The sequence below is a fragment of the Hyperolius riggenbachi genome, chromosome 11 (assembly GCF_040937935.1).
Source record: "Hyperolius riggenbachi isolate aHypRig1 chromosome 11, aHypRig1.pri, whole genome shotgun sequence".
Classification (NCBI taxonomy): domain Eukaryota; kingdom Metazoa; phylum Chordata; class Amphibia; order Anura; family Hyperoliidae; genus Hyperolius; species Hyperolius riggenbachi.
This window is the reverse complement of record NC_090656.1, coordinates 48,817,604-48,843,041: the sequence shown is the minus strand read 5'-3', so window position 1 is coordinate 48,843,041 and position 25,438 is coordinate 48,817,604. Positions and strand designations below refer to the sequence as shown.

Below are 25,438 nucleotides of genomic sequence, written 5' to 3'. Positions count from 1 at the left end.
TGGTAAAATGCATTTACAATGTGCAACTGCATGCATGCATTTGTCAAGTAATTATATTATAATGGGAAACAAAGTGTCACATTAAAATTCAATGTATATCCATTCCATGCAGGATTTACATAATGTGTTTACTTCCTAAGGCTGACTTTTCCATTTATTAATATTACCATATATACATTATATATACAGTACATAGTTCATTCTACAAACTCAGCAAGTTTGCCTTCTTCGACTTGCTGTAGTGTTACCATATACCTGCATACTAATCTGTGTGAACAGAGGTGATACTTTAGTTTTACCAGCACTGGGGTGGGCCAGGTTTCTCCAATACGAGTTTTACAAGCAACAAGTAAAGTTAGACAATACAATTGAGCATACAATGATATAGGGTATAAGTTAACTACAGTGAAAACTGTGTTCCTAACTTATATCCATAGATTAAAGCAGCTGTAAGTGGACCTGAGAGTATAGTGAACTAAAGTCAAAAGCTTTCTTATTGGCAATTTTACTATTCATCACATTAACCTCCTTGCCGGTTATACCGAGCTCAGCTCGGGGTAACCTGCATAGGAGGATTTCTCAGGCCTCGCTGGGCCGTTTTTCAAAAAAATTTTTCCTACACGCAGCTAGCACTTTGCTAGCTGCGTGTGTTACGCGATCGCTGCCGCTACCCGCCGCACCGAGCCGCCCCCCCCCCCCCCCAGATCCTTGCGCAGCCTGGCTAATCAGTGCCAGGCAGCGCTGAGGGGTGGATCGGTGGTCGGTGACGTCATCCCGCCCCGTCGCCATGGCGACCGGGGAAGCCCAGCAGGAAATCCCGTTTTGAACGGGATTTCCTGCTTACTCTGATCGCCGGAGGCGATCGGAGTGGGTGGGGGGATGCCGCTGCTTAGCGGCTGTCATGTAGCGAGCCCTGGGCTCGCTACATGATTTTAAAAAAAAAAGAAATTTTAAAAAAAAGTGCTGCGCTGTCCCCTTGCCGCGGGAATTGGACCGGCAAGGGGGTTAATGGACCAATAAATGGCTTGGAAGCGTATTGAGGAGGAACCTTCTCCTGATACTGGGGAACTACCTCCTGACACTTTTAGCTACAGGAACAAAAAAAAAATGGTTTGCCATGTTAATTTGACCAACTTAGGGTAACCAACAGCTGCCTTTAAATTAGGAGGCAGTTAGTGCATTAAACAGCACCTAGAGCACAGGTGTCGAACAAGGCCCACAGGCCAAATGCGGCCCTCCTCGCCATTTTATGTGGCCCTCCAGAGCTTCAAATGTGCATCATTGTAAGCAGCAAGAAAACCACAGCACACTGCCTTCCCATCCAGAGGAGCGCACTGGTGACAGTTTTACTGCCTAAAATATTGTCAGTTTGAGGCAGGGTGCAGCAAAAATCCATGGGACCCCTCATCAAAATTACCACGGGGCCCCCTCTTGGGATACAAACCCCCTTGTGTAGCTGGTAGCCCCCCCATCAGCTCACCAATATTAAACTGCTCCACTGCGCCACTCTGAAGAGGGGGGAGGAGCTGCCCCCCCATGGCAGCTATAGTCATGCCACTTAGTTTGAGGCTACTTTCACACATAGACGTTGCGTTAGATGCGATGTTAAGGTCGCATAACATGTCCCTAACGCAATGCATGTCAGCTTTGAAGTTGGACGTTCTATAGAGCCGCGTTAAGCAGCTCTTGATGCGTCCGTGATGCGTACTTTTTGACGCATGCGCCGGCGGAGACCACGTAAGCGGAACACTCCGCATCACGTGGTCCCGCCAGCCAATAAGCGGCCATTCCAGGAAGTAAACACTGCAGTGCAGTGCATATTTATTAGCCATGTGGCTGGCTGCAATAGCGGACTCTCCCCGCCTCCTCTGCTGCCCCAAAGTTAAAAAAAACACATCAATGAGCATGTGCAAACAGCCTAACGCTGCTAATGCCGCTATAAGATACAGCATGCAGCACTTTCTTTAAACGTGCTGCGTTACAATGTAACGCAATGTGGGCACTGTGAACAGTCCATTGATTTATCATTGCTGTCAGTTGGGCTGCGTTACAGGCTGCTCTAACGTGCGCCTGTAACGTCTCACTGTGAAAGCAGCCTGAGACTGTTAAATAAATGTTACATCTTAATAAACTATTTGGCCCATGACTTAGAGTATGGTTTTGATTTTGGCCCCTTACATGATTGAGTTTGACACCCCCTGACCTAGAGCCTTTGATTGGCTAAATTTAAATTCATGTTTGGAGAAATTCATGTTTTGAGAACGTTATGCTCATGACTGGGAGAACTTAGCATTCCTGCTTAGCCCTGCAAGGCTCCTGGGATTCGTTCCCACTTGGGGTTCTATCTGAGGACAACTGTGCCGTGTGAGATATTTAACGTCTTCTTGGTAATTGTCACTATGTTTTACTGTTGATGCTCTGTTCATTCACGAATGCCATTGCTATTAAAACTTGCTGTTTCAGGTTGTCGGTCAGTGATTAACCACTCAACATGGTTATATGATGCATAAACAGGAGAATAAACACTGGTTTAAAAAACAGCAACAGTCCTTAATGCATTTTAAGTCCTTTGTCGGTTCTCATATTTGTTTTTTGTTTTAGGTCTGAATATGCTGCTTTGGCCCAATACAACTGGCCACCTGATCTACCGAAAAGCAAATAAAGTGACTTTTTTTTATTAGCAAAAGCTACATGATCTTACTACATTAGTAAGCAATAAAATTTGAATCCTTCATCTCATCAAAGCCAGAAAATCTTAAGACAAATCAGTAAAGCTCGACTATCCAACAACTGTTGGTGTGCAAGAAAATTAACACAACAAAGAAATTCAACTAAATCGTTACACATATAGCAATAAAAACAGCTACCGGTTAGTTTCCATACTAACCAAAACTTTTTCCCCTTCAGTTGTTCTTTAAAGAGAATCTGTATTGTTAAAATCGCACAAAAGTAAACATACCAGTGCGTTAGGGGACATCTCCTATTACCCTCTGTCACAATTTCGCCGCTCCTCGCCGCATTAAAAGTGGTTAAAAACAGTTTTAAAAAGTTTGTTTATAAACAAACAAAATGGCCACCAAAACAGGAAGTAGGTTGATGTACAGTATGTCCACACATAGAAAATACATCCATACACAAGCAGGCTGTATACACCCTTCCTTTTGAATCTCAAGAGATCATTTGTGTGTTTCTTTCTCCCTGCAGTTCTCATGCACTGAAGTTTCAGGCTGCTCTTTTCTTCCTGCAAACAGCTTTGCCCTTGTTTGTAATTCCTAAGTATGTGAAAGCCCAGCCAGCTCAGAGGACGATTTATCCAGCTTGTAAAAGATAAGAGAGAAGCTGCCCTAATCTAAATAATACACAGGCAGTGTGCATAGAGGGGCCTGGAAGGGGGAGTTCATAGTAGAACCACAACACTGAATAACTTGGCAGCCTTCCAGATACAGGCCGACAAGTCTGACAGGGGAAAGATACATTGGTTTATTACAGAGACTGTGATAGTAGAAAGTGCTGCAGTAAGCCAGAACACATTAGAATAGCTTTTGGAACTTGTAGGATGATAAAAAACAGGATGCAATTTTTGTTACGGAGTCTCTTTAAAGCAATGCTGAAGCAAAAAAAAACAAACAAACAAACAAACAAAAAATACCTTATGATATAATGAATTGTATGTGTAGTATGGATAGTGAATAGAACATTAGTAGCAAAGAAAAGAGTCTCATATTTTTAATTTCAGTGATATAGCTTTTTATTGTAACATTGCATCATTCTGTCACAGATGCAGTTTTAAAACCACACTCTGTATTTTAACAGAGTACTTTAAGGGTATTAAAAAATGAGTTAAACTTACCTGGGCTTCTCACAGTCCCTCCAGGTGACGTCAGTGGGAGAGAGGACGCGCATGACGAGGGCCGTGCAGGTGCAGTGACTTGCAACATTAAAGTCGCAAATTTCGGAAGTAGCAGGAACTGGAGGATCGTTTTGCCCCGGCGTGGGCACAGGTCTGTGGGGGACTGGTAGAAGCACCAGGTAAGTTAAAATCATTTTTTTTTTGTTCCCTTACTGTACTCCTTTAAAGTGAACCAGAGACGAAGCACCCTCGTGTATTTTACCATACATATCAGTGGGAACATTAGAAAAAACACCTACCCTGCTCTCTGCTTCATCCTTAACTGCTCAGCCTGCTTGTTATCAGCCCTGATAAAATCCCCGACTGAGCATTCAGTCGGCTTTGCTATAATGACTCAGCTATAATGATTCCTGAGCAGAGCCAGAAGGGGGCAGGCTTGGGCTTCAAAAGACATCAGAGAAGACAGACTCAGCTATAATGATTCCTGAGCAGAGCCAGAAGGGGGCAGGCTTGGGCTTCAAAAGACATCAGAGAAGACAGACTCAGCTATAATGATTCCTGAGCATAGCCAGACTGAATGCTCAGTCGGGGATTTTATCAGGGCTGATAACAGGAGCAAACAGTACTAGGAGAACAAACATTTGCAGTATGTCACAGATGAATGGGTAGGCACCCGAACACGGCTGTTAGATTGCATTAGCACTTTATTTGGCCTGAGAAAGTGGGTGAGATTCCACGAAACGCGTTGCCTGTGCTTGTTAATAAATATTTCTTTGTCTAAGTGAGTTGTCTTCTATGAGGTAAGCCACCTCAAGCTTTAGTTTTAAGTGTATTTTTAAACCTTTTACACTTCATTGGGCGCCTCTTTACCCCCTTATGTGAGGGAGCAGGCTGGTGTTGTACTTTATACTGGATGAACTCGATGGACGTATGTCTTTTTTCAACCAAAATAACTATGTAACTATGTAAGAAGCAGGCTGAGCAGTGAAGGATGAAGCAGAGAGCAGGGTAGGTGTTTTCTCTAGTGCTCCCACTGATATATATGGTAAAATACATGAGGGTGCTTTGTCTCTGGTTCACTTTAAGCTATAAAACAAAGCAGAAATAATGATCCTTTAAACTTTCCAGCAGAAAACCTTATCCAAGCTGTCTCTCACTGTTTATTGGCTGTTTAAAGTGAACTAGAGTTTAAAATAACTAAAGATTTGATACTTACCCGGGGCTTCCTCCAGCCCCATAAGCTTGTCTGAGTCCCACGCCATCCTCCTGGGGTTACATAGTTACATAGTTATTTGTGTTGACAAAAAGACATACGTCCATCGAGTTCAACCAGACCAGGGTATTCCTTTTAGCTGCGATTAGCCCCAGTAACAGCTCAGTTGCATCCAGTGTGGGTCTTCTGCACATGCATAGGTCCATACATGCGCAGAAGATCCAGACTGGATGCGACTGAGCTGTTACCGGGGCTGATTGCGGCTGAACGGCAGACCGCGGGAGGACGGCGTGGGACTCAGACAAGCTTATGGGGCTGGAGGGATTAAGTCGCTCAGGGAGAAAGGTCAGAAAGGACAGGGCACATGATTTTATGTAGTGCTTTTGCCCTATCATCTAAGGACCATTTTTCACCTTGAAATGCAATCATGCTGCGATGCAATTGCATTTCTTCCGAATCTCCACTACTGCGATTGAGCTTCTAAACAGAGTATAAAAAGCAAATCGCAGCCAAAACATGGCAGGAGGATTGCGTTCAGTAGGAAACCATGCTGCAATCGGATTGCACGAATGGAAATGGTTGCTGCCATTTCCATTGGATTAAACTGTACTCTGCATTTTGCAATCCATTAGCCATCAGAGCCGGATCACAGGATAGTGGAAAAAAAGCCCTTAAAAGCCATTTTTGTAGTCCAAGCCTTAATGGAAATGTACAGTGATGTTTTTGAATTTTTGATTTGTCTCTTAGACTTACTCCTATGTTTTGTACTGAGATAATATTAAAATATATCACAAACAGAAAATCTGATGTTTGCTTATATCTCTCCCTGCTTTTCTAACTGGAAAGGCTACATTTTGCTACAGCAATATGTGCACAGAGAATAATACAGCTCAGTTATCAGTCACCAAGTCTGGGGACTTGACCACTGCAATGTTAGTGACGTGTTCACTGTAGCAGTGAAGTGACATTTTTCTGCTCCCAAAACCTCACCAGAAGGAAACTCCAGTGAAGCATCAAAGCTGAGAATATGCTAAATACAACAAGAACAATAAACAAGAAAAATAGTATGTGTTTTTTCAGTATCAGTAGTTTCAGGACCAAAAGGCTCCTCACAGCCTCAAAGCCTGACCAGTAGGAGAACAGTGGAAAGTTTGAGGACCTGCACAGGAGTTCACAAAACCGAATCAGAGACCGTCAGGAAAAATGAGTGAGGAAAAACCTCCATTAATTTATAATGCTGAGTGGAATTTACCCCCTCAATCTGGAATGTCCATTCCTTTTCTTCAAAGTGATCCGAGTGTGGGTCCTGAAATAAAGAAATAAAATGTTACTTTTGTGATTAAGTGTGACAAAAAAATGTAAGTTCTCAGCCCCAATTTACTATTTTGTGAAACTGCATAGGTACTACATAATATGTTCGTAGGTTTCTTTGGGAGAGAGTAAAAAAAAAAGAGGGGAAAGGGACGACACCGGGAGCCCAATCTGGTGTATTATCTCAGAGGATCAGAAATATACTCAAGTCTGGGTTGCAGATGGGGCAACCTCTCTCACCAGCATGTGAGGAAGTACTGTTCCCACTCGGCCTTGTGTCAATATGAAGACGGTCACTGCTTCTTTAAAAGTTACCACCTGCCAAGGTCAGTCATTTAAGTGCCCAATAAAAATCTTTTATACCTTATTGATGGCCTACTGTGTAAGGTACAGGGGTTGGACAAAATAATGGAAACACCTTGAAAATCAACAAAATATATTTTAATATGGTGTAGGTCCATCTTTTGCGGCAATCGCAGCTTCAATTCTCCGAGGTATTGATTCATACAAATTGTGAATTGTTTCCGATAATGGTTCAGTAGCATCCTTTGGGGTTTTCTGCGCATGCGCTGACTGAGGGTCACACGGTCTGCGCATGCTCTGCCTTTCGTCACCCTCCTCTCAGCCTACCTGTGCACGACCAGCACGTCATTGTGCTCAGTGCAGGAGAGGAGCTTCCGGGGTCACAGCGCGACTTTTCTGAGAGTCGCTGGCCCCAGTGTAATTTACACTGGCCGGACCAGGGGGATAAAGCTTTACAGCATGGGCGGTAAGTGAGAGGATATTGCCGTGCTATTTATTTGTGGGTATGCTTAAATGCAGACGGCGTGCTCAGGGTCCCTTTAAGGTTACTCTTTGTTTGCTGTCTTTTATCTATACATATAATTGATCCCCACTGTCACACTGTGTTGAATAAACTCTAGGGCAGTACATGGTTCTTTCTAAGGCTCGGTTTGCACTTGACACTAAAGACGTCCTGTTCCATGGAGCGGAGCACAAGGAATGATGGACATGTTGACGCATCCCATCAGACCTGGTCCGACATGTCAAGTCTGTCCGATTCAGTGACAGAACGCAGACCTGCTGGACTAACACTGGACAGAAGTCACACATGTCATGATAGCAATGCCACTATAACATGTCTGATGCAGTGGAAACATCTGAATGTTGTTCTGTGAGTGTTTCTTTCCATAGACGATAACAGTGTAGGCACTGATCACCCCTAGTGTAAACCTGGCCTAATATTTTATACCATCAATGATTATTCTGATTTCAAAAGTGCCAGTTTTATTTAATTTTAAGAATCTACCTGCAATTGACCACACAGTGTTTTATTGCTATTGCTGACACTTACTCTGTATAGAGTTGCAGTGATGTCCACATTTTCAGGAACAGCCCAAACAACAGATCCACGAAATGGGTCCTTTATCCCAGGTTGCCAGCTATGAGGCTGAAAAAAAGAAGAACATCAGTTATATTTAAGGTAAAACACAGGCCAGTAATAGTTGTTGCATTTTAATAATATATTTATTATTATTTAGTATTTATATAGCACCAACATCTTACGCAGCACTGTACAGAGTATATTGTCTTCTCACTTAGCTGTCCCTCAGAGGGGCTCACAATCTAATCCCTGCCATAGTTTTATGTCTATGTATGTATGTATTGTAGTCTAGGGCCAATTTAGGGGGAAGCCAATTAACTTATCTGTATGTTTTCGGGATGTGGGAGGACACCGGAGTGCCCGGAGAAAACCCACACAGACACAGGGAGAACATACAAACTCCTTGCAGATGTTGACCTGGCTAGGATTCGAACCGGGGACCCAGCGCTTCAAGGCAAGAGCGCTAACCACTACACCACCGTGCTGCACATATTTAGAGAGTTTCTGTGAAATTCCTGAACTTTAGAACCCATAAGACCTAAACCACTAGAGCAAATTTTAGCCAAAGGGTGAACCTGTGTCCAGCTGTTTATAAAGCGAGACAGGCCAGTGTGGTAAATTGCTTACACCCCTTCCTTCCTTACTGAACTGCTCCCATTGGCCAACTCTCATCAACTCTAGTCAAGCTAAATATAAATATACCTTCTTAAAAAAGAAGGTACCTTGAAATGAATCAGCTTTGTGTGAGCAAGAAGGAACTCCCATGATACATCCCTTCTGAATATGCAAATCATTATTTTATGTCCCTGACACACATACAGAGTTGCTGGTGTACAGTGCGCCTGTAGCCTATTCATTTTACACAGCCATACTAGTCCAATTTGCATACAGCTGTTTCAGACTCATCATCAGTGGAAGTACTACTGGCAGACATGGAAAAAATAAAAAAAGACAGCCCTATCAATGCGATAGGCTAAAAGTTTTTCTTTATAGACATACCTATGCACAGAGGGAGATACTGGTTGCTTGCCAGTTGGAAACAGACGTTATTTCCCACAATGCAACAAGGCTCCCGCAGTGTGATGTCAGGACCTAGGTCCTGACATCACACTGTGGGAGGTGTTTCATCAAAATATCACCCATACAGATGTGCTTGATTATCTACTCGATTCGATAAACTGACCTGACTAAATTTGCCTCATGCTTGTTTCAGGTGTGTGATTCAGACACTACTGATGCCAGAAAGATCAGCAGGATGGGTTGGGCAACTGGTATTGTTTAAAAGGAAATAAGTATGGCAGCCTTCATATACCTCTCAGTTCAGCTGCAGTAGCCCAGTCTATGGTAAATCACTAACCTAGGCAATACATTCCAACAAAGTCCCAAGAATTGTGAAGTCTGAGATAATTTATGTTCTCCACTAAACTGTACGCCAACCTTTGTAAATCAACCTCAGTTGCCACAATAAGTAACACAACAACACTCTTGCTCATTAAGAGCTATTTCTGGCACAGTCATTTCACTGGTAGGGCTGGAAAGAGCCCCTGTGTGGATCCTGGTCATTATGCCTGTAGAGAATGCAAGTACTTTGTGAAACAACATCTACAGATAGTCTCAGACACAATCATGGAGCATTGCTTCAGCTGCAGCACAGCAGGGATAATCTATGTACTTTAATGTTCTTGTAAAGCATTTTACAAAGAAAAAACTGAAACCGTACTTAAAACCATATTTCAAAGTCTGCATTGGATATGTCGAATGGTTACCTTTTTGCATCATGCTATAAGCAGCAGTACAGCAAGGTGAGGTATGAAACGGCATCTATCGCTGCGTTTTAAATAGGCATTACAAGTGCTCCCTCCCCTCATGCAAGACCCAGATCTTGCTGTGATAGCCCTCTAGTTACATTTTTCAAGTGTTATCGCCTGTCTAAAGCATTGTTATTGTTTGTTATCTCCTGTGTCTGTGATAAAGGAGCCTACACACCTTTGATGGATGTCATGCGTCAGGGATTGGGACCCAATCCCCTTGGGGGATGTCGCTTGGCCTGGCTGCACAGTCGTGAGTCAGCTGTGTAGCTGATGATGCGCTGTGTAGCTATGCAGGGCGGGGGGCACAGCGTAGACAATGGGATTGGCTGTCGCAGGGGGTGAGCTGATCCGCCAGGCGAAACGCTTGCTGGTTGGGGTTCGGGGGCCGCGGTGCACATGCTTGATTATCGGCTGAGGCGGTCATTATCAGCCACCTCAAGCCACTTTAGTCAACCGTGTGTATGAGACAGACTTGAAGATGGCCATATGCTTGTTGATCTGCCACCAGATCGACCATCAGATAGAGCCCTCTCTGATCAAATCTGACCGCAGAGGGATCTATAGCCTGCCCACATACTGCAGACAGATTTGCAATAGTTTCCAGCATGAAACTTACTGGAAATAGTCCTATCGCTGCTGCATGTCAGGTCAACTTCCCCCCAAATGTATGTAGTCCCCCTCCATCTCCTTGGTGAGTGTTGAAGACTCATCTATCACGCCCGTGCAAATCCCCTTCTTCTGGTGTCCAGCCTCTTTTTGGGGGGACAGACAGACACACATACACTTGGGGTGACACCAGACCGTCGATCATCAAGAAAACAAACACGGTTAACACCACGTGTCTGATTGAGCCCTTGCAACAGAGATTTTCCAGTGTGCCTGGACGATCGGGCGGCCATGTTGTGACATCGATAATTGTCACATTATGATTGAAACGGCTGGATATTGATGCTGAAAATTGAGTAAAGTATGGGCACCCTAAAGGTGTCCAAACATCTAGCGATTTGTCTGTACAATCGACTATTTGATTCGATCATTTTATAGAATCGAGAGAGAATCGAGCGTTCCAGAATTCCCAATGGATGAAGAGTGGCTGATTTCGTGTCGAATCGACCAGCTTAGTGGATCGAGCAGGATGCAAGACATCGGTCAATCGCACAGGAGTCGGCTACTGTTTACATGTCATTCGATCGACTCTGAATTGATTTTTGCATTCAGAACATGGAGACACAACATCGGTCAGATCAAATGTGTAGGTGAATCGCATAGGATATTGTTTGTAGTGTGTGGGTCACTAGTCGATCGACTTTCGATCAACCCTACTAACGTCGATTCCTTAATAAAGTCGATTGCTTTGTCGATTGAATCAGAATCGCTAGATGCATGGCTACCTTTAGTATACTGGTTTTGTAAACCTAAATATGTAGTGAACAGAAATAAAGTAACAATAAATGTGGAAGTGAGGAGAGGGATTCCTGGAGAACAATCCCGGGACAGAAGTTGCTTTACTGCTGATGTGGATATTACAATATAGCAATACGGGGGTATTCAGACTTCAGACATGCTTTTTTTAAATCTCAGATGAGCTCTCTTTACCTTATTTGGATGGGGGAATGAGGGGATGTGTAGAAGAACTTTGGTAAAGTGTCTATAAGAGGGTGCCCGAGTCACTTTTTTCAAACTGATGTTGGCTGAATTCTTCACAGCTTAGAACACGGTTGTCAGTGACACTCTGCTATAAATCCATGTCTCTATGAGGTATTTATGGGAAAATCGTGAGTCAGAAGTACTGTACTCTCTATTTTGGATATAATCCAGCAGCAAACATTAAAAATACAAAAAACAACAAATGATGCACATATGAAAATTCATTTTGGGCTTCACATTTATCCATATTACTTATCCTAGTGCTGTAGCCTGGAGCTTTTGTTACTACTATACTATATTTTATATTTAAGACCCGAGCAGATAGATGGGGGTATTTTTTGTTGAATTTTTCCCATTGGCATCCCCTGAAGATCGCTTGTTTAACCCGTTCAGTACCAGCGGTCTTTGGCCCCTTAAGGACCAGAGACCGCTGGTATCAGAAACCGGTTCATGCAGACATGGCCGGATTTGAGGCAAGGCCACAAAGGCCATGGCCTAAGGCACCAGAAAGCAAGGGGCAGGCAGCGGGCTGGCATACTTGTAAACCGCAGGGGCAAGCAGTGGAACACTGGTCCTGTGCTCCCCCATCCTGTGATGTGCCCCCCCCCCAAGCACAACACAAATGGGGGGGGGGGGTACAAAGCACCAGGGGAACAAATGGGATAGAGGGAGCACACAGGACAGGTGGTGCACAGGACGGGGCTGTTGGGGAAAAACGGTGTTGGTGACAGTGGGCCTTGGGCGGTAAAATTTCCAAATCTAGCACTGCATACAGACGAATGAAGGGCATGAAGTCTCTATGCACATGTGTGGCGCAGTATGTCCGGGTTTGGAGTTGCCAAAGTCGCCCAGGAAACCGGGACTGACCGGAGAAGAGCGGCGAGGGAGGGAGGGAAACGATAGGCGCAGTGAGTGTGATTATTGCCACCTACCCAGTACAGCTTCAGTTTTTACCAGAGCTGGGTATCCTTTAAGATTTTAGCAACATGGCTGTCATTTACCGCCGTAAAAATATCCGTCTGAACCAGCCCTTAGTGGATGAAGCAGCTGTTAGGTGTCTCTTAACCATGTCAACTGAGCAGGTAAGATTGCTTCCAAAAAGCAAGATGACAGCTCCCATGAAACAGACCAGATTCTGCACTAGCAAGGTGAGATGACACTATGTGCTATTAAAGGAAACCTGAACTGTCATGTGACATGATGGGATAAACATAGGTACATACAGTAATAGTCCTACTAAGAAAGTACCTTTCTGTTTTCCCGCAGAGCAAGTATTAAAAACTATACAAATGAGGCAGTCAAACATAAACTCAATTAACCAGCACAAATTACCGGCAGTTCCCAGTTGCCTGACAGCCCTGCTGATCTATTTGGCTGCAGTAGTATCTGAATCACACCAGAAACAAGCATGCAGCTAATCCAGTCAGATCTGATAATAATGTCAGACACACCTGATCTGCTGCATGCTTGTTCAGGGTCTATGGCTAAAAGTATTACAGGCAGAGGATGAGCGGGACAACTGGTATTGCTTAAAGAGGAGCTGTCAGCCATACTATTTCAGAAAAAAACACATATATAAGTAGATAAATACTTGCTCTACTTACATAAAAAATGTATTTCACTGTCCACATTTTGATTCTAGTTATTTTTCTATAGTAAAAAAAAAAGAACATCCTTCTTAGGATTCTCCATTTTAAGTGTGGCTATTTTGAAGCCAATCCTGATGTCATTTCCTCCCTTACTCTCCTCTGCCTGATCGTGTATGCATTGCCATCCCTCCACTATAGAAAGTGCATTGTCTCAGCATGAGAAATATTGGCAAATCAGAGAGGAACAGAGGTGTGGGAGGGGAAAATAGGAGGGAAAAGGGCTTCAGCCAACCAGGCTGCATTAGTCAAGTCTGAGGGGAATGAAAGAAGCAAAAAAGGACAACCCAGCATGCCCTGTAACTTCCTTTTTGTGTACCAAATTTTGTGTGTACCAAATTGTGTGTGTTCTAAATAAGAGTCAGGTAAACTTGGGAATTATCATTTATCAACAATTTATCAAGTAATAGTGATTTTAACTTTTGGATTGCCTGGTCAGCATCCTTATTACCGGATAAAAATAAAGAATTTATGTTTGATGTTACGCCCGACAGTTAAACCTTCAAAAGGAACTAAATAATGGCAACCTACATATCCCACTTACTACAGTTGTCCTTTAAAAACTGGATTCCGTGGCTCCCTCAAGTTTAAAGAGAACCCGAGGTGGGTTTAAAGAATGTTATCTGCATATAGAGGCTGGATCTGCCTATACAGCCCAGCCTCTGTTGCTATGCCAAACCCCAATAAAGTTCCCCTGCACTCTGCAATCCCTCATAAATCACAGTCGTGCTGTGAGGCTGTGTTTACATCTGTAGCGTCAGTCTCAGCTTCTCCCCCGCCTCCTGCATAGCTCCGGTCCCTGCCCCCGTCCCTTCCCTCCAATCAGCAGGGAGGGAAGGGAGGCAGGCGGGGACAGGAGTTCTGCAGGAGGCGGGGAGAGCAGCAGACTGACACTATAGAGATAAACACAGCCAGCTTTGACAAGCTGTTTGTCAGCAGCGTGGCTGTGATTTATGAGGGATTGCACAGTGCAGGGGGACCTTAGGGGGGTTTGGGATAGCAACAGAGGCTGGGCTGTATAGGCAGATCCAGCCTCTGTATGCAGATAATATTCTTCAAACCCACCTCGGGTTCTCTTTAATATACTTTCAGTTACTGTATTCTAACATTAAAGGACTCCGAGCTCATCTAAAAAATAAAAGTTGTACTCACCAGGGGCTTTCTCCAGCCCAGTGCTGGTCGGGAGGTCCCACGCCGGCGTCCTGGCTCCTCTCCTTCTCCCTGCTCCGGAATGGCTGACAGGCCACAGCCCGGGCGACACTCTCCCGAGTGTCGGGCTGCTTCTTCCGCATATGACGCGGATTACGTCACACGCCGGCCGCCTCGCGTCATCACGGCGGCCAGCGTGAAAGTACTGCGCATGCGCGATTAAAGCGCGCATGCGCAGTACTTTCACGCCGGCGCAGTGATGACGCGAGGCGGCCGGCGTGTGACGTAATCCGCGTCATATGCGGAAGAAGCAGCCCGACACTCGGGAGAGTGTCGCCCGGGCTGCGGTCTGTCAGCCATTCCGGAGCGGGGAGAAGGAGAGGAGCCAGGACGCCGGCGTGGGACCTCCCGACCAGCACTGGGCTGGAGAAAGCCCCTGGTGAGTACAACTTTTATTTTTTAGATGAGCTCGGAGTCACTTTAAATACAAAGTTCATAGTATGTATATAGAGTGGGGTATAGTTCTGAGTCTCAAGTAACCAGAAAGTGCACGTATCTGGCATCAGCCAATCCCCGTTGTTGCCAGATAAGGGAGACTCTACTGTATTAGCTTATGCTCAAGAGTGTTATTTCTCAAATATTGCTTTTCACTTTACTTGGACTGTTTTTAACATGTGACTGGTTGCCTTGTGACTCTGCTAGGCACGGCTCTGATCCTGACTACTCGTTTGACTTTGCCATTTGGTTCCTTCTTTCCCTGTATCTGCCCTCTGCTTGTATATTGCCTGTCACTGCATCTCTCTTTGGTTTATTATGCTTCTGATATTTGTTTTTGCCAAGCTGAGATATAAATGACGAGAGGACACCTGAATCCCAACAGGCATTGCGAGCATTATTAGAAAGGTAAAGGCCACAGCTAGAGATGTCATTACATCTGAGCCTCAAAGGGCTTCTGTTCCATCTCCTGCTACAGTCAGGCATAGCCAGTGTTACACTGTGGCCTGGGGATGTTTTGCTGCCAGAGGACTGCTCTGTGGTTTCTATCACTAAAAGAGGCATGAAACACGTAGTTGATGTTCGCAACTGAGAGCGGCACAATCAGTTTTTGACTTTAAAGTGGCAACTGTTTCTCCTCCTGCTGGATGGCACACTTCATGGAATACAAAACGTGGCTTTTCTCCTCACAGCCTCCAGTTGTGTGCTGCTTGAACTAGCGAAAACCTGGAAAAATGAATTTCAAATGTCCGAAAAACTAAAATATAGAGAAACCCGGGACAGATACAAATATATAGGGCAGTATGGTCTTTAAAGCAGGGGCAAACCCAGGATTTTCAAAGTGGGGGTTCCTGAAAGATCTCCCTCAGCCACGCGCAATACAGTATAATAATAATTCCTGACCGACCGACCGACCAACAACGGGATCGATCAAGGGCAGTTTGGATACAGATAATAATGAGGACAGCCAACATTGATAATGAAGAGGAAAGTGAAGCATACACACAGCAGGGCACAGGGCTATGCTCATACCTGACTCTGTTAAGTTCCCCAGAGCTGCTCCATGCCCTCTACAAACACTGCTGATCCATGCTCTGTACACACACTGCTGCTCCATGCTCTGTACACATGCTGCTGCTCCATGCTCTGTACACGCGCTGCTGCTACATGCTCTGTACACACACTGCTGCTCCATGCTCTGTACACATACTGCTGCTCTATGCTCTGTACACACACTGCTGCTCTATGCTCTGTACACACGCTGCTGCTACATGCTCTGTACACACACTGCTGTTCCATGCTCTGTACACATACTGCTGCTCCATGCTCTGTACACACACTGCTGCTCCATGCTCTGTACACACACTGCTGCTCTATGCTCTGTACACACGCTGCTGCTACATGCTCTGTACACACGCTGCTGCTACATGCTCTGTACACACGCTGCTGTTCCATGCTCTGTACACATACTGCTGCTCCATGCTCTGTACACACACTGTTGCTCCATGCTCTGTACACCCGCTGCTGCTCCATCCAAAGTCAACTGTAGCTGGGAAAGAAAGGGGGCAGTGCAGTGAGCTGCAGGATACCTGCATATATTCTGGTGTCTCAACTTGTGCCTGTCCCCAGACACTGCACCGGCCCTGGACTGAGGGGGATTCTGGGCAGCTGTAATCCCCCCTGTATTAGCCTATGTTTAAAGGACACCTGAAGTGAGAGGGATAAGGATGCTGCCATATTCATTTCCTTATGAAGTAAACATGAGACGGGCACACTAAAAGCTTTTATACTTACCCGGGGCTTCCTCCAGCCCCATGAGCACCGATGCGTCCCTAGTTGTCCTCCTCCCATGTGGCTCCATTCCCCTGGTATTGGCCCCGGTAACTGGCTCAGCCCCGCCAGGCTCTTCTGCGATTCCCATGTCAGTGGTAAAGGGGAAGGTAGAATCATGCAAGTCCTGCTGAGATGATGTGAAGCTCCTAGCTGGGCTTTCAGGTGTTTAAGTTGAGTGAAGAGCGTTGTTGGGTGGCTCACCACAATATTACTTGGGGGAGCGGAGAAAGGAAGACAAAGAAATGGATAAAGTGGACCTGAACGCTTGCACAGGGCAGAAGGAAAACATCTTGCACAGCACAGGACAGAAGGAAAACATCTTGCACAGCAGAGGGCAGAAGGAAAACATAGAGTAGTGCACCCTGTATGTATTTAGAGAGTTTACTGTCTAATTACCCCTCATCTGTGACTAAACACCACCGTAATTTAATCTCTCAGCTGTGTCCGCTCAGGAACCTCATCTGCCATGGCAGAGCAGCTAATTTGTAACTCACAGGATTTTAACCCTATGTCTGCTTCAGTAAAAGCAGGAAGTTGACACACTGCAGATGTATTGCAGGATTTGTATCAGCTGTGAGGGCTGGAACCCACAGGAGCGCTTTGGGCAGCGTTTTGGCAGCACTGCGATACGCTAGCAGTTTGCCAAAACGCTGGGCTAATGTTAATGGATGGGGCAACTTCCACAGGAGCGTTTGCGTTTCCCAGAAACGCAAACGCAGGACCTGCAGCATTTTGGGAGCGTTAGCGCTTTAATGTAAAGTATTGAAACGCTAGCAGAAACGCTCAGCAAAACCTAAACTGAGCGGTTTTGCTAGCGTTTTGCGGTTAAGCACACTGTAACAAAATGAAAAATAATTCACAGGACCAATCAGGATAAAAACGCAAAACGCAAAACGCTAGGCACCCGCTGGGGAAAAAAATACAATGTTGCAAAACACGACCAAAAACGCGCATGAATCCGCTTGCAAACCGCTCAGACAAAACGCTAGCGGTTGCGTTTTGCGTTTGCGGTTTTCAGTGGGTTCCAGGCCTAACAAAGTAATGTTTGTCTTTGACAGCTATTATGCTATTGCTTATCTTTTAGAGCAGAGAAGAAGTTCTGAGTTCAGGTCCGCTTTAAATGTAGATACAGTGTATTCTGTTATCTTGTGGTTTTCAGGAACTGTACATGAGAGCTTTACCCCTCCCCCCCCCCCCCACCCCCAAACATGAACCCTGCAAAAGTTGTATTCAGTTAACTCCTGAATAGAATGTACAACAGAGGCCACTAGTGTCACACATACATACAGCTTCTTAGAACGAGCAGCATAATTCTACATTAAGGCTCCTTCAAAGAACAAGATGATAGCACCGTTACAACCTGTTATTACTCCGCAATAGTCTGAAAGAAGTCTTCCGTAAAGCCACAGACTTGGCAATCAGACAAGCACCTTGTTTAATGCTGAGAATGATTACAGTACAAGAAAGAATCGAGAAATTAGTTTCAGCTGAATTTTGTTGCAGTTGTAAGAGTGATACGGCACCCAAACTTTGGAATGGCGTACATGGAAATTAATCACGGTGTCTATATCATATCAGGCCCAGTACACCAAATCAACAGAGAGGATGCTGAGAGGGATTGACACTGCCTATTAGACTACGAATCCCCGGGGCAAACACTGTAAAAACAGCTTAGGAGATTTGGGTACAGCCGGCACCACCATAGGCCATAATAGGAATTATGGCTATAACAGCAATCAGTGAGTGAGTTGGGCGCTGTCAAAAGATGGAGCACCAATCACTACAAAAGCAGTGTCATTCGGCCACCTGCAATAGCTGGAAACCAAATTACATCTTACCCCACTATGCATGACAGCCTGGAGGAGGAACAGTAATTAACGCCACCAGGACTTGAGCAGTATAAGTTGTTTATCGGTGTTACCCTGCGCCCAAATCTGCTGGCGGCCGACTCATAGGCACGCTCCCAGGGTCCCTAGTGGTGACTGGTAGCTGATAGATTTATTCTAAGTATTTATATAGCACCGACATAGCATAGCGCTGTACAGAGTATATTGTCTTGTCACTAACTGTCCCTAAGGGCCCTTTTCCACTTGCAATCGCTAGCGTTCATGCTGAACGCTAGCGATTGCTGAATCGCAATTACCGGCGATTCCCCGACGTTCACCGCCGCGATTTTGCTATGCTATGCACTGCATAGCAAAATCGCGGCAAATATCGCTCCGCCGCACGTTCGCGTTCCTGACAAAAACGAATCGCGGTAGTGGAAATTACCTACCGCGATTCCTATGTTAAAAAACAAACCGTAGCGATTGTAAAATCGCTAGCGGTTTGCGTTTTTGCGATTCAGCCAGCGCAAACGCGCTGGTGGAAAAGGGCCCTAAGAGGGGCTCACAATCTAGTCCCTACCATAGTCCTATGTCTATGTATGTATTGTGTAGTGCATGTATCATAGTCCAGGACCAATTTAGGGGGAAGATAATTAACTTATGGTATCTGCATGTTTTTGGAATGTGGGAGGAAACTGGAGTGCCCCGAGGAAACCCACGCAGATACAGGGAGAACATACACACTCCTTGCAGATGTTGACCTGGCTGGGATTCGAACCAGGGACCCAGCGCTGCAAAGCAAGAGTGCTAACCACTACGCCACCATGCAGGCAATTTGTAGTCCTGGTGCCCATCTTGTAACAATGGAAGGAGGGAATTCACAGTAACAAGACATTACAGAAGAGAAAGGATGCAATGATATCTTCACTTAACTTACACTTACATGGGTACAACATGTCTATTTTTACAATCTGGTTGGAGTTCCTCTAACTCCTGACATTCTTACAATTGCTCCTATGCTTAAAACCTTGTTTCTAGCTAGAAAAGTAATTATACTTAAATGGTTTGCTCCTGACCCTCCCCAAGTGAGTCAGTGGAAGAAGTTAGTAATTGAAACTATACATTTTGAAAAGATCCTATACTCTCATCGTAAGTGTCCACAAAAATATAGTAGGATTTGGCAAAATTGGTTGGATGCAATAGATACGGTTGAATAAATCAGAGACACATGTCATTGTTTGCTCCTGGGGCTTCCTGCCCCTACTCTAGACTGCTTGTTAATGGACAAATACAACATGTTGTTGTATTCAATGTTAATTGTAGGATAATAATCTTTGTGAAAATTGAATAAATAAATAGTGCATGGGTAGATGATGAAGAAAAGAGTTATTACTCAGTGAATTATATATTGAAATATATAATGACCTAGCTCTATAATATGGAAACTGATAATACTGTACACCCGAATGTAGTTTTGTGAAAGATAATGTAAAGAAATATCTGCTCCTGTTTAGTACAACAGCAAGTACCATATTTGTTTATTACTCATGTACAATAGGAGTGCTGTATTGTTTTATGATTTTCTAAATAAAACGAATTTAAAAAAAAAAATTGATCCTATGCTTAACTTAACTCCCCTAATGCTAACTTTAATCTTAAAGGGAAGGTCCAAGCAAAAAAAAAAAAATGAGTTTAACTTACCTGGGGCTTCTACCAGCCCCATGCAGCCATCCTGTGCCCTCGTAGTCACTCACTGCTGCTCCAGTCCCCCGCTGGCAGCTTTCTGACCTCGGAGGTCAGGGCCGCATTGCGTACATTTTTACGCATTCCCGCTAGTGCAGGAACATTAACATATACATTTTTACGCGTTAGTGGTGCAACGCATACATTTTTGTTCCTGCACTAGCTGGAATGCGTAAAAATGTATGCAATGCGGCCCTGACCTCCGAGGTCAGAAAGCTGCCAGCGGGGGACTGGAGCAGCAGTGAGTGACTACGAGGGCACAGGATGGCTGCATGGGGCTGGTAGAAGCCCCAGGTAAGTGAAACTCATTTTTTTTTTTTTGCTTGGACCTTCCCTTTAACATTAGTCTAAACATTGCATCTAACCTTAAGATGCCCATCAACAGTACAATATTTTCATCAGATGCCATCATTCTATTAGATGTGTGGGATCAAAAGTAACCAGAAGGTAATTACCAATTATTTGCATGAACTGGATGATTACGGCACTATCTATCTTCAGATGCGATCACAAAATCCATTCATTCCGATTTTGAATTTGAATTTCTCTAGAATCATTTTACATCAATTTTCTTTACAAACAGTGTGGTTTTCTGTACAATTTGATCATAAAAATCTGAATGAAAGATCGCATCTAAGGAAAGTACTGTATTATTAATGTAACTTTTAACCACTTCCCCTCCACTGGGACGAGTAACTATGTCCCTGCAAAAAAAATCCCATATCTTCTTGCAGGGACATAGCTACTATGTCCCTTCCCGCTTACTTTTGTTCAATAAACCTGTAAAATTAACCTAGACATTTCATCTGGTTTTAACCCTAGCCCTAACCCCTTTGGGCTATAATGCTCTCCATTGGATCACCACCCCTGGCAAATCTCAGTGGTCACATGATCGTAGAGCACACTGCTTGGTCTCTAATCACTGTCAGGCTCACCTTTCTCGTGCTTGGCGTTCATCCTATGCGCATGCACCAGAGGCCAAACACAACTTTAAGTGTTTGCCTGAGAACGCTAGGCATTGCAGAATTATATGTTATGCACACATGCACAGTAATCCGGAAATGTGCTTAAATCCCCATAGGTTACAGAAATTTGTGGCCACGCATGTGCATAGTCCGACATCTGGCCACCTATACTGGGAGTGGGGGCAGTACCTACATCTGGCTATTTAGTGGTATTGATGTCCTCTGTGAATTATACATGCAGTTGGCCCCACCCACATCATGTCATGGCCACGCCCATTTTTCACTGTGTTGCGCCGCTTTATACGGCAGCAGGGCCACACCCATTTTTTGCACGCTTTACCTATACAGGTAGAGCCTATAGCTTATACATTTTACAGAGCCACATCAATCTAACATGCAGACAGTCTGTTTCGGACTTCAGGTCCTAATTAGTACATGGCAGGGATTGATATGGCACTATGGGATAGGACTTGGACCAGTACTACAGAGTACCGAGAGTAGCTGACATGTGGAATATCTTACCACCGGAGGTCATTATGGTCAATTCTATGCCTGAATTTAAAAGGGCCCTGGTTGCTTTCCTTACACACTGGAGATCATCCACAGCTATAATTACTAGACACTGAAGGGTGATACATTTTATCCAGCTTGGGAGAAAAAAGCACCGTTGTGGGCTTCTTTGACAGACCACATAAAGCCACAAATCTACCCCCTGCCTCTGTCCACTGACATATACTGGAAGAGGAATTGAGTGATACCTGCGCCACGTACTCTCCATTGCCCTGATTTGGGTGATAAGTGGAATGTTGCCCTCATCTCCCTCTCCAGCTTGCAGGCGTGCACCAGAAGTTGCAGTAGCAGCTGTCACATGACTACTTCAAGATGAAGGACTGAAGACTAGTAGGCAGGGTAAGGAAGTTTTTCCTAGTACAGAATGGTGCAAAAAGGTTGATGTTGATGGAGATTTTTTTTTTCAGTCTTGCTAACTATGTAATTATGTAACCACTAGTGACCTAAGCCCATTTAAAACCGGGATCTAGGTCTGTAACCTCTGTGCGTGTGCAACCTGCCGCACACACGCTCAGCCGCCTGGCCTCCCCTGGTCCTATCCCAACGGGTGACAGTGCAGGACATGCGCAGTAGCGCAAAAGCACTGACACAGGGACAGGCCGCAGGCACACTTGCCTTTTATTAGGTAGGATGTGCAACAAATTAGGTGACTATTCAACTTTAAAGGTCTCTCGGCATCCTCCTGGCTCCTCTGCCAGTCCTGCTGGCGACTTCATTACTGGCGACACCTGGGACGAGTGTCGGCCCAACACTTTCTGAACGGTGGCGCTCCACGCCATCACAGTGGCCGGCGTGACAGTCCTGCGCATGCGCGGTTTTTTAACTTATAACCGCACATGCGCAGAACTGTCATGCCAGCGTGATGACACAGAGCGTCACCGGGGGAGGAGCCAGGAGGACCTCGCGGCCTACGGTGGGCTGGAGGAAGCCCCAGGTAAGTACCAATTTCATTTTTATCTATTGCTCAGGGTCCCTTTAAGGATCAGATCGGGTGTTACGGTCCCTGTTGCCGCATGTCGGCAAAAGTCGTTCACATAATCGCATAATCTGTATCTATGCCGTGAGATTGTGGAATCAATCGCTCGTCGTTCAAAAGATCGCCAGTTGTCGGAAAAATCATTGCAGAAAGTGCGTAGTGAGTACGGACCTGTACTCTTGCAGCCACAGTCTCTTTGTGAATTCCCAAAATAGCCCCTAACCAACTGCAGGGCCAGTATACCCCGTAAGCAGGAATTCCATCTGTGTCAGGGCGTCTGGCTAACAGGCTAAATAGTGACTCTCAGCTCGGGCTTCCTCCCAGTCACTGCATCAATACTGATGAACAAGACTGCAGAGTCAGATTCAGCCAGATTACACAGTTCACACTGCATAGCAAAGCTGACCTTCAGGCCCCATTCACACCTACAAAACGCAAAACTCTAGCGTTTTGCTCTGGCGATTGTTGGATTTCGATTAACGCCAAACAAATCGCCATTCACACTTGGGGCAATTTTACGCGATCACAATTAGCGCTTCTATAGCACTAATTGCTGGGAAATCGTCTGAAAATGGTGCAGGATACAAATTTGCGTTTGCCGATTTGCGTTAATCGCAGATGATTAACGCAAATCGCCCAAATGAGAACGGGCCCATAGGTTATTTTTGCACTAGCGCTTTGAAAAGCGATAGCGCTTGAGAGTTTTGCAGAAATCGCTGGCAAAACGCTCTAGTGTGAATGGGGCCTTAAAGAAGTCAGCCATAATATCTCAGGGGAAAAAAAAACAAGCATGTATAAGAAGATAAATACTTGCTCCACTTATATAACATGTATTGCACTGTCCACATTTGATTTTAGTGATTTTTTTATAGTAAAAAAAAAAGAAGAGATTTTCCATTTGAACTGTGTCTATTGTGAAGCTAATCCTGATGTCATTTTTATCTCTTACTCTCTCTGCCTGATTGTGTATGCATTGCCCACCCTCCTCCCAGTCTTCAGGCACTCCCACCCAGCTCTGAGTGATTTTCTCAGCATGAGAAATATTGGCCAGTCAGAGAGTAGTGTTGGGCGAACAGTGTTCGCCACTGTTCGGGTTCTGCAGAACATCACCCTGTTCGGGTGATGTTCGAGTTCGGCCGAACACCTGACGGTGCTCGGCCAAACCGTTCGGCCATATGGCCGAACTAAGAGCGCATGGCCGAACGTTCCCCGAACGTTCGGCTAGCGCTGTGATTGGCCGAACGGGTCACGTGGTTCGGACCCGAACGCGCTCTGATTGGCCGAACTGTCACGTGGTTCGGGTAAATAAATACCCGAACCACGTCATATCTCCGCCATTTGTCTGTGGGTTTAGCTTTGGGTAGGCAGGCAGGGTAGTTCGCGCTCCAGCCACGCTAGCCAGGGTCCCCCCTGTCATTGTGTCACTGCTGGGAACAGTAGTACACCGCTTGCTCAGCCACACTATATAGCATTCTGTTTACTGCCACTCTGTGTACCTCGCTCAGCCACACTATATAGCATTCTGTTTACTGCCACTCTGTGTCTGCTGGGAATAGTAGTACACCGCTTGCTCAGCCACACTATATAGCATTCTGTTTACTGCCACTCTGTGTACCTCGCTCAGCCACACTATATAGCATTCTGTTTACTGCCACTCTGTGTCTGCTGGGAATAGTGGTACACCGCTCGCTCAGCCACACTATATAGCATTCTGTTCACTGTTCTGTGTCTGCTTGGAATAGTGGTACACCGCTCGCTCAGCCACACTATATAGCATTCTGTTTACTGTTCTGTGTCTGCTGGGAATAGTGGTACACCGCTCGCTCAGCCACACTATATAGCATTCTGTTTACTGTTCTGTGTCTGCTGGGAATAGTGGTACACCGCTCGCTCAGCCACACTATATAGCATTCTGTTCACTGTTCTGTGTCTGCTGGGAATAGTGGTACACCGCTCGCTCAGCCACACTATATAGCATTCTGTTCACTGTTCTGTGTCTGCTGGGAATAGTGGTACACCGCTCGCTCAGCCACACTATATAGCATTCTGTTTACTGTTCTGTGTCTGCTGGGAATAGTGGTACACCGCTCGCTCAGCCACACTATATAGCATTCTGTTTACTGTTCTGTGTCTGCTGGGAACAGTAGTACACCGCTCGCTCAGCCAGAGTATATAGCATTGTGTTTACTGCCACTCTGTGTACACCGCTCAGCCAGACTATATACCATTGTTTACTGACACTCTGTGTACACCGCTCAGCCAGACTATATACCATTGTTTACTGACACTCTGTGTACACCGCTCAGCCAGACTATATACCATTGTTTACTGCCACTCTGATTCTGCTGGGAACAGTAGTACACCGCTCGCTCAGCCAGACTATATACCATTGTTTACTGACACTCTGTGTACACCGCTCAGCCAGACTATATACCATTGTTTACTGCCACTCTGATTCTGCTGGGAACAGTAGTACACCGCTCGCTCAGCCAGACTATATACCATTGTTTACTGACACTATATAGCAGACTATATAGCATTGTGTGTACACCGCTCAGCCAGACTATATACCATTGTTTACTGACACTCTGTGTACACCGCTCAGCCAGACTATATACCATTGTTTACTGCCACTCTGATTCTGCTGGGAACAGTAGTACACCGCTCGCTCAGCCAGACTATATACCATTGTTTACTGACACTATATAGCAGACTATATAGCATTGTGTGTACACCGCTCAGCCAGACTATATACCATTGTTTACTGACACTCTGTGTACACCGCTCAGCCAGACTATATACCATTGTTTACTGCCACTCTGATTCTGCTGGGAACAGTAGTACACCGCTCGCTCAGCCAGACTATATACCATTGTTTACTGACACTCTGTGTACACCGCTCAGCCAGACTATATACCATTGTTTACTGCCACTCTGATTCTGCTGGGAACAGTAGTACACCGCTCGCTCAGCCAGACTATATACCATTGTTTACTGACACTATATAGCAGACTATATA

At 45.1% G+C, this 25,438-nt stretch overlaps 1 protein-coding gene across 5 annotated transcripts in view; it reads right to left on the bottom strand.

The window, feature by feature from the left end:
* EHBP1L1 (EH domain binding protein 1 like 1) overlaps positions 1 to 25,438 on the bottom strand; it is a 181,563-nt gene that overhangs the window by 65,613 nt on the left and 90,512 nt on the right. For all 5 annotated transcript variants that reach the window (XM_068260656.1, XM_068260660.1, XM_068260658.1 and 2 more), the window contains exons 3-4: positions 7,729 to 7,824; positions 6,316 to 6,369 (exon numbers count right to left, since the gene is read on the bottom strand). In XM_068260656.1, coding sequence (XP_068116757.1) covers positions 6,316 to 6,369; positions 7,729 to 7,824 — 150 coding nt within the window. The remainder of the gene's footprint in view (positions 1 to 6,315; positions 6,370 to 7,728; positions 7,825 to 25,438) is intronic.